The sequence below is a fragment of the Micropterus dolomieu genome, linkage group LG10, assembly GCF_021292245.1.
Source record: "Micropterus dolomieu isolate WLL.071019.BEF.003 ecotype Adirondacks linkage group LG10, ASM2129224v1, whole genome shotgun sequence".
Classification (NCBI taxonomy): Eukaryota; Metazoa; Chordata; class Actinopteri; order Centrarchiformes; family Centrarchidae; genus Micropterus; species Micropterus dolomieu.
In genome coordinates this window covers 17,841,174-17,853,847 of record NC_060159.1, presented here as the reverse complement: position 1 = coordinate 17,853,847, position 12,674 = coordinate 17,841,174, and the positions used below count along the sequence as shown (strand labels likewise).

General features: G+C 40.0%; 2 protein-coding genes across 3 annotated transcripts in view; one reads left to right on the top strand and one right to left on the bottom strand.

The window, feature by feature from the left end:
* The first annotated feature begins 3,441 nt into the window (after nucleotides 1-3,441).
* On the top strand, nucleotides 3,442-11,053 carry LOC123977403 (reticulon-4-interacting protein 1 homolog, mitochondrial-like). The gene is made up of 9 exons (XM_046060051.1): nucleotides 3,442-4,048; nucleotides 4,154-4,305; nucleotides 5,335-5,403; nucleotides 5,829-5,953; nucleotides 6,426-6,474; nucleotides 6,582-6,718; nucleotides 7,276-7,459; nucleotides 9,275-9,370; nucleotides 10,236-11,053. The coding sequence occupies exons 1-9, from the start codon at nucleotides 3,751-3,753 to the stop codon at nucleotides 10,428-10,430; spliced, it is 1,305 nt and encodes a 434-aa protein (XP_045916007.1). The 5' UTR covers nucleotides 3,442-3,750; the 3' UTR covers nucleotides 10,431-11,053.
* Nucleotides 11,001-12,674, bottom strand: part of LOC123977401 (beta/gamma crystallin domain-containing protein 1-like) — a 25,070-nt gene continuing 23,396 nt past the window's right edge. For both annotated transcript variants that reach the window (XM_046060049.1, XM_046060050.1), the window contains exons 21-22: nucleotides 12,198-12,357; nucleotides 11,001-11,575 (exon numbers count right to left, since the gene is read on the bottom strand). In XM_046060049.1, the coding sequence (XP_045916005.1) occupies nucleotides 11,487-11,575; nucleotides 12,198-12,357 (249 nt within the window). In that variant the 3' untranslated portion in view covers nucleotides 11,001-11,486. The remainder of the gene's footprint in view (nucleotides 11,576-12,197; nucleotides 12,358-12,674) is intronic.

Here is a 12,674-nt window from a genome sequence, read left to right as displayed (position 1 = left end):
TAGTGATTTCTTAAATTATTTCCCAATTTAATGTTCTTTTACTATATTTTTTCATAAAGGATTTATATTGTTACATATATTCCCCTTCCCCTCCACCCGCCCCCATCCCACAAACTGTTTCAGACTCTCCGATCTGGCAAGAGGCTGCGGTCCGTCAGGACCAAAACCTCTCGCCACAAAAACAGCTTCTACCCATCTGCAGCTAGCCTCATCAACAGGGCCCGGGCCCCCCACTGACACTCCCCCCCCTCAAATAATACAATCGTCTCTGCACATGTAAATATCACTTCATGTCATATCATGCACGAACCTGGCACATTGCACATTTTTGTTTTTAATTTGTTGTTAATTGTAAATTGTTGTTGTTCCATTGTTATTTTTATTATTATTTTTATTTTTTTATATTGTCAGTTGTATTATTTTTCTCTATTCTTCTGTTATTCTTATATAACATGCATTTGTTTATTACATATTTATATATTTCTACATCTATTTATGTCAGCTGTATGTCTGTCTGCATGTAGCACCTTAACACTAAAGCAAATTCCTTGTATGTGTAAAACACTACTTGGCAATCAAGCTCCTTCTGATTCTGATTCTGATAGACCTTGTATCAAATTTTGTTTTAAGGAAATGTTTTCATTAAAAATCAAATCATGTATATAAACACAACATGTTGAATTTGCATATATTTAAATGTAAGTAAATAGTAAAAATATATTTTTGTGTGGAAGCTCTTTCTTGTATTTGCATAGGACCTTTCCTTCCAGTATACCTTCAAACCCGAGGTGAGTGGTGCACCTGGCTGGCTCCATTTATTGGTAGATAAAAGCGTTTTACATGGGCCTTAACAACTACTTTTGCCTTAGAGCACTTTTTAAAATATATGGTCAAAAATCCTAAAAAAAAAAAAAATCATATTAAATAAATCATATAAGCTTAAAAACTCTTACAGTAAAAATTACAGTAGTATCCATGTCTTAAAGATTGATAACTAGCCTGTATGCTCCAAGTGTGTTGGTCCTGTCAGTTGTCTAACTTCTGCGGTGAATGCATATTCACTGATACGCCTTGGAGGAATACAACAACAAGCAAATCCAGTTACACTGCACTTAATATGGCAGCTACAGTGAACAAATGTATTATGTTTGTGTCTCCCCTTGGTAACCTGCGGGTCTAGCTCATTAACACATATTCTTCTGCTAACATACAAGAGGAAAGACAGTTAAATTGACACCATTTAGATCAATGTATAACCAACAGGGAGGACATATATAGAGAAACATAAAGAAACCTTTGGGTTTCCTTAGATTTCTCTACATCACAATCAGTCTCCACTGTACTTGTGTCTGACCTATTCAAGAAAAAATGGGGCAGTTACCAAGGAGAGAAACCAATCGTTCATTCTAAAAATATAATCTCAGAGGCCAGCTGGTGAGAGGTTGCAGTGCACAGTCCTCCTTTTCCTTCGTTCTGCCGTGGCTCAGTAGAAGCTGTATATAATAAACAATGCTTGTGTGATCATTAAGCAAGCAGTGAGTGGCCTTTCATGCCCAACCTCACCACAGGCTCGCTGTTTAGCTGCGGTGTGCCAAGTTTCTGGAGATTTGTCTGCTAATTGGTTCATTTGACTCTGGGAAGAACTTAAAAGGAGAAGGACGATTGGTGAAAGACAATTGTCAGAGAATGAATGCATGGAACAACAGGTGAGAAAGATGCAAATGCTAAAGAACTATCACTTTGCTATGACATATTTTAAATAGTGAGGGGAGATAGATGACCTGAGGGTTAAAGTCTCCTTAGTCAGATATTGACGGCCCTTTTCGCAAGACAACTAAATGAAATTAGATCAACGCTGTATATTTTTTTTTTTTACAGCAACCATGAGATTTGGGCCACATGTCCCAAGATGGAAGGGAGGCCTAGAAAAGCTACACATGATGTTTCTGTGAAAGACCTCTCTTAAATGCTGCTCTCATAGTCAGACCCACTCTAGTCTTAAACTGGTTAACAAGAAATGTTCAATAGTGCATATGTCAGGATGCTGCCTTAAGGATCATACCCTCTACTCTCAGTAAGCAGCCAGGGGTATAATTCATTAGACAGACCCACTGTAATGAGCCAGCACAGACAAAGCACCCAATTTCCAGTGTGTCCTCTTTCCCCTGGGAGCTGTGATCATAATGACAGCACTGTTTGTTGCCTGGTTTCATGCTGAATCATGATCACACAGCCACAGGCCCCCTGCTCTCTTTCTTTTCTCACCTCTCTCTCTTCTCAGTCTCTAGAAAAAGAGAACATCAATTTTGCTTGCAGATTATGTAATTTGCATGAGGCAAGTGTGATTTGATTTGTTTATTTATTTAATTACTTCACCAGCCTATAATTAGAATACATGAGCTGCTTCTTCGTCTTACTTTTTATGCCTCGTGAGAAATCCTGATGGGAAGCCATGTAGCTCTTGCAGCAGCGATCCTGCCAGTAGTGATCGACAATGGTCAACAGCAAGGCAGCAGCTAAGCTCACTTGTAATTTGCATGGTAACTATCTTAAAGTGAAGCAACTCTCAGTCTTAGAATTAAAAGGCTCACAGTAATAACTTGCAGCCACATTCCCCAAATTACTCTTTAAGACATGATACGCTAATGCCAAGTTATAACTGTAAGGCATGTAAACATTAAAACAAACCCAGTGCAAGCTCCTGTGTATTGCCCAAGCATAAATGTGTTCTGCCCATTTGCCTTTAGTGTGCTTCAGTGCTCTGTGCTCTGTCCATTAGTCTTTGGTACATTGACATGAGTTCCACCCATTTGTCTCTAGCTGATGGAGCACCCAGCAGTCACTTTACTGGACCTCTCAAGCATATTGGTTTATAATTTTTTCATGTACACTTGCAGTTTTATGATAATGGGCTATTATTTCCACATAATAGATTTTTGTGTTTGAGCCTTTATGGAGCCAGTGCAATTCAGTTTTTTCTCCTCTTTATGGGTTTAGGTTTGTTAATATTTTGTGTTTGTTATTGTTCAGAATTTTATGATAAAACATATATTATATTACAATATTATATTGCTGTCTTTTGAACAATGAACAAACAATAACAATACAAGAAAACAGGCATTAGAATCTAGTATTAAATCATCATTGCACCTAAATTAAAATGTAGGCTTTATAGAAACATACGTTTTTCATATAGGAAGAAACATCAGTAACATTAAAAAATGTGTGTCCTTTGTATTTGAGATTAAGGTGAAGTCTGTTAAAAATAAATCAATCCTCAATACTATTCTTTACATGGTAACATGTTGTTTCATAAGTTGATAAAAAAAATGACATCACAATCAACTTTTCAAAACAAAACAAAGTTTCATCAGTATATTATTACGCGTCAGTTATTCTCTTACTCTATTGGCCAGCATATTTAGCTACAGAATTCTGATTGGCTATCGTCGTGAGTCAAAGTTTAGCTTGTTATGTAGCCATGTACGTTAGCCGACTGATTTTTGTAACGGTGGTTCTTATTTCAGCCTAGTGTGATACTCGATGACATAGTGAAGGTGCAAAAAGGTGTTGTCGCTTATTTATTATACCTGATATACACATTTTTGCGTATCCTTTGAGCGCTGACAAGCGCGACAAGCTAGCTGTGTAGCTACTTAGCTAGCCAGCGAGCTAACTTAGTAACAAGAGTTATTCCAAATGACCTATTGTATCAAAAGCTGATCTTGTCGAGACAGCCAGCGGACTTAAATGGGTTCTGTCACAGCAATGCCATCAACCAGGCTCCTGTGTTTGTTACACGCGAAAGCAGTAGGCTCAACCACAGCGTTAGCTAGGGCAGGCTGGAGTGTGTGCTTCAGGAGAAATGTCTGCAGTTCACCTTCAAGACTACAGAGCTGTATGTCAGCCTGGGTCATTCATCAGTATGGTACTAATGGGGTTTTGAGGTACACAGAAGAAGTCACCGTCCCCACCGTCAGTTCTTCCAGTGATGTGATGATTAAAGTCCATGCGGCTAGTCTCAACCCTCTTGATATATCTATGAGGGGTAAGTGTTGGACTGTTCTTTATCAAAGGCTTTGTGAACAACATAATCAGTGATTGGTTGTTGAAGTTTTTTTTTAACATACCTGCTCACTTTCTCCTTGTTCAGGTGGTTATGGGGCTAAATTGCTTAAATTAAGAAGGGACCCATTGTCAGTAATGGCAATTGATAGTGAGTTTCCTGTGATTCTGGGCCGTGATGTGTCTGGTGTAGTGGTGGACTGTGGATCTGAGGTTACCCATTTTGTTCCAGGAGATGAGGTAGGAGCTGCACACCTGTCCTTTAGAAGTTGTAACATTATGTGACAACTACTTGTAATTTTATTTTGTGATGTTGTAATATAGTACATCATCTAGAAAATCAATTGAGAAACTGTTTACTGATAAGATATCCAGACAGGAATGTCTTTTATGGTTAATCCACCAAATTGAATACTCAAGAAATCAAGGTTCCAGATCATATTGATGCAAAAGTCATACAAAGCCAATATTGCCATTAAACAATACTGCTCATTCATTTGCTACACAGGCCACAATGGTCTAAGACAGTGGTTCAAAAAGTGTAGCCCTCAAGTGATTGAAAATAAATCTGACGGGTCTTGGGAAAATCGGTTATGATCAATTATTTTTTATTTATTTAGATATGTATGTAATTGCTGCATTTTTTTTTTTCTTGTGAAAAGGTGCATAATTTCCTCCTCTGGACTTACAAGCATAAAACAGGTGTAACCCCTGGGCATAATTGAACTAATGAGGTCATGAGTAGATGTTGCTTCATTTTAAGGGATCACAACCCAAAGATGTTGGGGGAGAAAATAGCCACCATAATATAAATGCTAAGGCAAAATTGTTGACGGTAAACAAGGGTATGTTGGCTCATGGTATCATCATCATCACTCACCCTTACAGCATTACTGTCAACTCATTCTTTTTCTTGGAAGAAATATAAAGCTCTTTCTACTTGGTCATCACATTCGTGTGATGCGTGCCTTTCAGACATCTACTGTTTTGTTTCCCATGTATCATCATTTCTGACTTCCTGCAGATAAAAATGTAATTATGCTATTTGAAATTAACGTGTAGCAAAAGAACAATACACCAGTAAAGATTTCCACATAGAGTTTCAGTAATCTTGTTCCATCGGTGTAAAAATATCCTTTGGAAAATTACTAACGATAAGAACGGCAACAGCTGACTAAGAGCTTAACAGTCGATTAATCTGTTTCAGAGAGTAAGAGTAGGCGGTTAAATCGAGTCGTGTTCAGCATGTAAATGTCATTTTCGTTACAGGTGTGGGCTGCGGTTCCTCCATGGAAACAAGGCAGTCTGGCAGAATTTGTGACTCTAACAGAGTATGAGGTGAGCTCCAGAGTTGACAGATCAGCTGTAAGAGAGTTTATGATTTAATTGTCCTTCTTAAAACTGTCTTTTTAAGTAATTTGACTTCCCTGTCAGTATTTTTCAAACAAATGGAAAGCGAGGATTTGAAGCTCTTGTATGATTTGTAAAGAACAAAAGGTTGGAAGAATTGCACCCTGTTATATAAGCCTGCACTGTAAGAAGCAATTAGGATTAAGTTTTGTTTGGTTGCAGCAGCCACTGTGGCAGCAATTACAGAGATACACAAATTGCCCTCTGTTGCCGTGCCGTATTTATTCAGCAGCTCCCAGCTTGCTGCCCTAAAGGCAGCTCTGTTGATAAAACTGAGCTTTTAAATTGATAATTAAAACTATATAGATAAAGAAGATATATTTCTAACACTTGACATTGTCCGTGTTTTGCAGGTCTCCCATAAACCAAAATTACTGAGTCACACAGAAGCAGCATCCATCCCCTACGTAGCCAGCACTGCTCTGTCTGCGCTTGTCAATACAGGTGGCCTCTGCAGAGACAGCTCTTCAAATAAAAGGCAAGCACCAGCCTCATCTTGGATAACCTTGTATTAAACCCCCTCTTCACATTAGAAGTGTGAATCACTGTACTGAGAGAAAAGTAAGAAGTCTAAGTCACTGAATATTATTATACATGGGCATCAAACCTTGAATCAATTTTTTAAGGTCTTGGAGTTTCGTAATGTGCTTTTAAATCACGTCAGTCATGCAGACCTATACTTTGATTAGATACCTTATTCATCATATTCATTGCTGTGGTAAAATTGGTCTTCTGTTTCATTCTAATTGGCATAAAAGGGACTTCATCAAATCACGCCTTTAACCCTTAGACTGTAAAAACTGGAACTTTCACTCCTCTTCAAATGTAATAGCTTCCAATCCTGCAAATCCCTTTTTACCCCCCAAGGCGTCCTCTTCTTTTAGTAGCTTCGCTTAAATGAGTCACACAGTAATTGAATGACCCTGGTTGCTGGGGGTTTCTCCTCCTAGAGTTTTGATCACTGGAGGATCGGGAGGTGTTGGAACATTCTCTATTCAGGTAAGGCAAAGTTTTCTTCCCCAAGCTGTTTTAAACTCTGCATGAATGTCAGGCCACTTGCTGTGTCTGTGTGTATATTTCTGTTCCCTTCCCCTGTGTGCTACCAGTTATTGAAGGCCTGGGGTGCCCATGTGACAGTTACCTGCTCTCAGAACGCCGAAGGCCTTGTTAGAGGGCTGGGAGCCGACGAGGTGGTGGACTACACGGCAGGAGATGCAGCTAAGCAACTAGAAATGATGGAGAAGTATGTCTTGTTGTGAAGTGTTTTTTTTAAATTTTTTTAGAAGTAACCAGAATATCAAATCGTATAGTACATTATATGTAAAGTGGCAACATTTTATTGTTTTTATTGAAAATAAAAAAGATGTTTTTTACTAGCCCCAGCCCCTGGCTCTAATGATACTTCATTAGAGTCAGTGCCAGTCCAATAAAGGTGCTAATGAAAAGGAATCATCCAGTTCTGCAAGAATTGCATGTGCTTCTCCTCTTTAAACACCCCTAAATGTGGTAAACATCTTCCTGTCAGCATGCACAAATGCTCACTGACTCGCTTTCTAGTTTCCATGGAAACCAGGGCTCAAGGCTTGAGTGGATGCTGGTTCACCCCTCTTCCCGCCCCCAAAACAAAATTGGCTCTATCCTGGAGACAAAACTGCTATCCTTTGCAAGGGGCTCTGATTAAACATGCAGTACTCTTATAACTACAAAGTTGCCGCGAGGTGTGTGTATTTTTATCAGTATTTTAAACCTTTTATTCTCCAGGATTCCTCTAAGATTGACAGTTTGTGTTTGCACCCTCAGGTTTGATGTGATTTTGGACAGCGTGGGTGGGGATTCAGAGCAGTGGGCGATGGGCATGCTGAAGCCCTGGTCTGGTGCAAAGTACGTCACACTGGTAACACCTTTACTCCTCAACACCGATTCCATGGGCCTGCTGGACGGGACATTTCACACTGGAGTCATCCTGCAGAGCAAGGCCATACAGGTAAACATGAGCAAAACAAACCTTCAATTTCAACACTGAATCAAACATAGCTGATGTGAAATATTACGCTCGCCTCGCAAACATAACCCTTTGGTTTATTTTAATAAAATGCATTGAGCCTAACCCCACTGTGTAATCAGTAAACACCTGTTCCAGCCAAGTTTTTCTTTTATTTTTATCCAGTTGATTAGATTCAGTGAAGTTAAAATGGGGAAGGAATAAACATGTAATAACTTGACTTAGCTTCGTGGAATATTCTCTATTTTATGCTTGAGCTGTAGAAACATAACCTGCAGGGTGTAATAAATTCAACAGTGTGCAGGTGAAGAGGGAATTTGAGCAATAAGAGTCCTTGCATGCGTAAGCCATGTACGTCCTGTTCCTTCAGTTGCTCTGTTACTGGAGAGCATGTGTAATGAGGGTAGTGGGTGAACAGGCGAGGACAGAGTGGAGCTGCCCTAGGGACTGAATCAAGTTGTCCTGGACATTGCAGCCATTGGTAACAGCACGACTGGCAGTGTTGGAGTTGAGTATGTGTGGATGAAACTTTGTGTCAGCGTGGGTGTTAAGTCTAGATACTGTGTGTGTGTGTGTGTGTGCGCACATGTGCACGTGTTTGGTGCTGAACCAGCAGTATTTGGTGTTTGTGCAGATTGTAGCCGACTATCTCCCCCCGGCAAATACCAGTGTTTGTGTGTTTCTTGCCAAGCCTCTGGGCCCCTTTGTCCACAGGAGCAGCCAGCTGGTCAGTTTGGCGGGGCTCGCCCTGCAGCAGTCACACCCTTAGAGCCTGGCTTTGGGCAGTGAGTCCCCTTAACCTGGGAGATCACAGCACAACTGAGCCCTCTAGTGTTCAACTTCTTGGCAGCACTGACTGATCAGGAAGAATGTTGTTTTTTTTCAAGTAAGCAGGGCTAGATAGATGATGATGAAGTGGTGTTGCAAAGGGATGCCACATCATAACATAAAATGATCAAATATCAAGGAGTTTTGTGCACGGGAGTTCTTTCTTTCTTTTCTCGTTTTCTTTCTTCCTGGTGCACCTTTATTGGGATTGTGTGTTTTGTCCCTTGTAAAATAATTCAACTGGCAAAACAAATCCATCTCCTGTTTTCAGGAGATGGATTACATGTGAATTATAATAACCAGAATTATAACTCAGTACAGACTCGGTTTGCTGTTTGTCAGTCAGTTTTACAAATACTACTAATAATAATAATAATAATAATCTTTATTTTTAGAGCACTTTTCAAAATTATATTACAAAGTCCTTCATGAGAGCAAACACAATAAAACACATTAAACAGATAGCAAGATAAGCGGTAAAATGTTCCTGTCAACTAAAACTGAAGTACTGTATCAAACTATATTATAGGTGATATTCCAAATAAAGTCTCAGGTACAAAAACTCACTTTTTAGTAGCTACTAGGGGTAACTGTTCTATCAGTTTTTTCCCCATGTAATCAATGTTGTTACTTTTTACTCTTAATGAGACAAGTCACTGTCATGACAGCAGGTCTCCAGCACACATTACATGTGTTCTGGCCTTTTTTGCGTCCTGGTTGGTTTTTGTAACACTAAATATTCAGATTCTCATTTTCACTTTCTACAACTTTCAGTAGTGGTGTTATGTTATTTTTTAATCATTATATTAAAGCTCTTCATATACATGAAAACATAAAAGATTGCTGGAGAATTTTATCTTATCTTTTGCACTCATCTTATCTTTTTATACCCAGGTAATCATTCTGCGTGTTCTTTCATACCCAGTGAGGTGCAGACCTGCCTGACTTTTAATTGATGTCTCCTCTTAGAACATGATATCAAGTGGAATCTTCTACCGGTGGGGATTTTTTGCTCCAGATGGGCCCGCCCTGGACGAGGTCAGCAAGCTGGTGGATACAGGGAAGGTACTGGACTCCCTTTTTACTGATATCATACATGCTGGCACACTTGTCATTCTGAACCACTTGCACTGACAGAATGGCGAGATGGAAATCCTCTAATTAGCATGACAGTCTCAGCCTGTGAGTGAAATTCATGCAGATCATGCCATGTATGATCTCTATCCCTCCATCTCTGAATATGAACATACCAAGGATTCCATACATGGCTGTATTCAAGGCTCCCCTGTGACTTTGTTAAGGAGTGAGCATTGCATTCCCACTGTGCTGGTTGGTTGGTTAGTGGTGTGCATGGTTGGCTGCTGGGCGATTGAGTCAGGCGCCAGGAGACGGTGAATGGATTTTTAAACAGTGCTGAGCAGCCATTCGCAAAAGCGTGCAGGACCTCTGTCCTTTTGTCCCGGGGCTTACAGCGAGCGGCCCACTCAGACCAGTGGCGGGAAGCTACGGACACACACAGCCCCCCTCCCGCACAAAACACACACATGCACACTCTCTCTGTGAGTCCTATTCTCAGTCAGAAGTGTGGATGGTTTCCAGTGTGACGCCACTGCCCTCCCCATTCATTGTTAACGATAAGAGATGCTGACCAGAATAACAAGCCCGGCTGCTCGTGTTGTGGGACTAGCGCAGGATTGTCCAGCCTCATCACATTCTGAACCCCTCCCTCACTTTTTCACATTTGCAGCTATGAAAGCAGAGATGATGTAGCATTAGCAACTTGTGGATGTTTGCTTGTCTAAATTGAGTTGAATACATTTTTCTCCGACGTCTGATATGCTGAAAGTTTAAATCTTATCTCTTCATTGTTTCCTGATTTACATCCTGATAGGCCTCATATTCATGATATTTTTCTGCTGCTCCATCACAGATACTGCCAGTGGTGGAGGCCCAGTTTCCATTTACCCAGGTGCCCCAGGCTTTTCAGAAGTTGGAGGAGGGCCATGCCAGAGGGAAGACCGTAGTCAGGGTGGCTGAAGAGGATGACAAACAGGCCGAAGAGTTGGTGCAGAACAGTCGCACAGAGACTGCAGAGTCAGAGCAAGAGGTGGCCAAGCAAAACTAGAGACCGTCAGCAGAGTGCCAAGAGACCTTTACAAGGCTGCTCTTGACTGCAGCAGACAGTATTTTTCAAAGCGATCAGAGCAAGAAGAAGCGCGACCTGAGCTTGTAACCTGAGCGTGCCAAAGATACTTTAAAGCTTACATCCTCCTGTACAGTCATGACGTTTGCACAAGATGCTCGTGTTATTATGCTGCGTTCATGTCATGGTGTAGTTACTATAATTATCAAGTGCATACTAATATATACCCTTCAGGTCAACATCCAGCTGGTAATTACAGATCAGCTTGTGGTAGCTTTCTGATGCAATCTATCCAACGAAGAGTTAAAAATGTCTGTAATAATTGTAGTCAGCACTCCAGTACCAGGTGAAGCAGAAGCAGCATGTTAAGACGGGTAGCTACTTCTCAATGTTGAGTATGTAAGCACGGGACTTTCCCACTGTCATGTTAAATCTCATTAATGCAGCATACATTAATTGTGCTGAACAAAAGTTAACCATTCAACATCTGGGGGAAACCAAATAATGAAATAAATGTGCAATTAGACTACATCGTTGTAAACTGAGTGCAGCTCAATGTATTTAAGACATTTATTGACAAAAATACATTTATTCTGTGAACAAAAGAGTTGTGTGTTTGTATAGTTTTAATTAAACAAAGAGAAAAGGACAAATTGTGAGAGAAACAGTATTTCTTGTTGCATGCAGCCGGAAAGTAACATGACATTGCATAAAAATATATGAAAAAGTATTAAAGCTGTTTAAGTTAATTAACATCAGGCAAACAGATTTATCCAATAAAAAGACAAAAAAATAAGCCTTAGGATATATTACCTTTCAGACTTCACTATTTATATGTTCAGTGAGTAGTAATACATTCTTACGGATTTATCCATAGCTCTCCATGTTGACCTCCTCATTGGAAATATTTTAGCTATCCTGCAGCAAAGGTTGAGCATCTCCAATGACATACCACATCTTTGAACAGCTGCGTATAAGACTCTAGTAGAGCTGTGGATCTGATAATATTCGGAATCCAGTCCAGCAGGCAATATGTTTTCATATAATTTCCACATTCCACCTTTGTTGGAGTTTATTTGAATCAACGGTGTTTAGAATCAGTTGATTTTTGTCGTAGTGATGGCCCCCTGAAACAGAAATGTTTCCTCGTTAATTATTTTTTAAATTATTATTCTCGGAAGTCGAGTGTTATTTATTAAGCGAGTCTCTTATTTACTGCGTCTGGAATGAGTTCATGTTCCACATATAAAATTTAATCATCCAGCGCCTTAGTGCAGTGAATGATGGTTTGTTACACCATCATTATTTAGTCCACAAGGTGTCAGTAATTGACAGTGATGTAAACAAAGTCCCCAGACATAAATACCCAGTGAGTTGGCTGGCTTGGTCTCAACAGAACTTATTAAGTCAAAAGTTGCATCCTAAGTAACAGTCATAGTGTAATGTCACTGAGGAAAATGAATGCATTGTCCTTGTGTTAACAGGTAGTTGGGACAAGACAAGTATGATGAGATTTAATTATGAAACTTAAATGTAAAGTGTATGGTAGTTTGACTGACACCAAAGTATTATATAAATACTTCACTGTGATCATGAAAAAGTTCTGACATTTGAATTTGATGGTAAACTCATCCCAGCTGGTGCTAATGGTACTACCTATCCAAGGTCTTGTGTAAACCTCATTATTAATACCATGAAGAGGAATAGTTTTCTTTAAAGATACATGTCATGCCACATATGGATGCTCACCTTTGACATCCAGGACCAGATTGGAGGCGGTGTAGCTGATAAATCCCTCAGGGGTGATGCTCCAGAGGTGGACTTGGTTGTTTGGCTCTGGGGTGAGACCCACACGGCTTCCTGCAATCGTCACACTACCTGTGGGAGTCAGGCAGCACTCCTCCAGCAGCTGGAAATGCAGGGAGAGGAGCTGATAATTTCCTCAGTGACATTTAGATATTTTATGTGAGTTAGATAGGCCAGTGTTTTAACATTTAAGCACATTGTTGTTTAAATGTTATAGTTCGCATGTATCCTTTTATTTGGACCTCAGCAACAGAAGATTGACTGAGGTAATGTTGTAGTACCAAAATTCAGCTTCCGCCTTAGTCTTGTACTTTGCTTGCCCTGCTTTGGACATGGTCTTGACTGATTAGATTTATTGACATGATTTAAATGGTCTGGACTGTAGCACCTGCTGGTTCCTGCTGATCTCCTTACACATTA

Coding starts and splice junctions, on each gene's coding strand:
- LOC123977403 (XM_046060051.1), top strand. CDS start 3,751: ATGGGTTCTGTCACAGCAATGCCATCAACCAGGCTCCTGTGTTTGTTA. Junction 4,306..5,334: donor ATTTTGTTCCAGGAGATGAG/GTAGGAGCTGCA, acceptor TTTTCGTTACAG/GTGTGGGCTGCGGTTCCTCC. Junction 9,371..10,235: donor AGCTGGTGGATACAGGGAAG/GTACTGGACTCC, acceptor GCTCCATCACAG/ATACTGCCAGTGGTGGAGGC.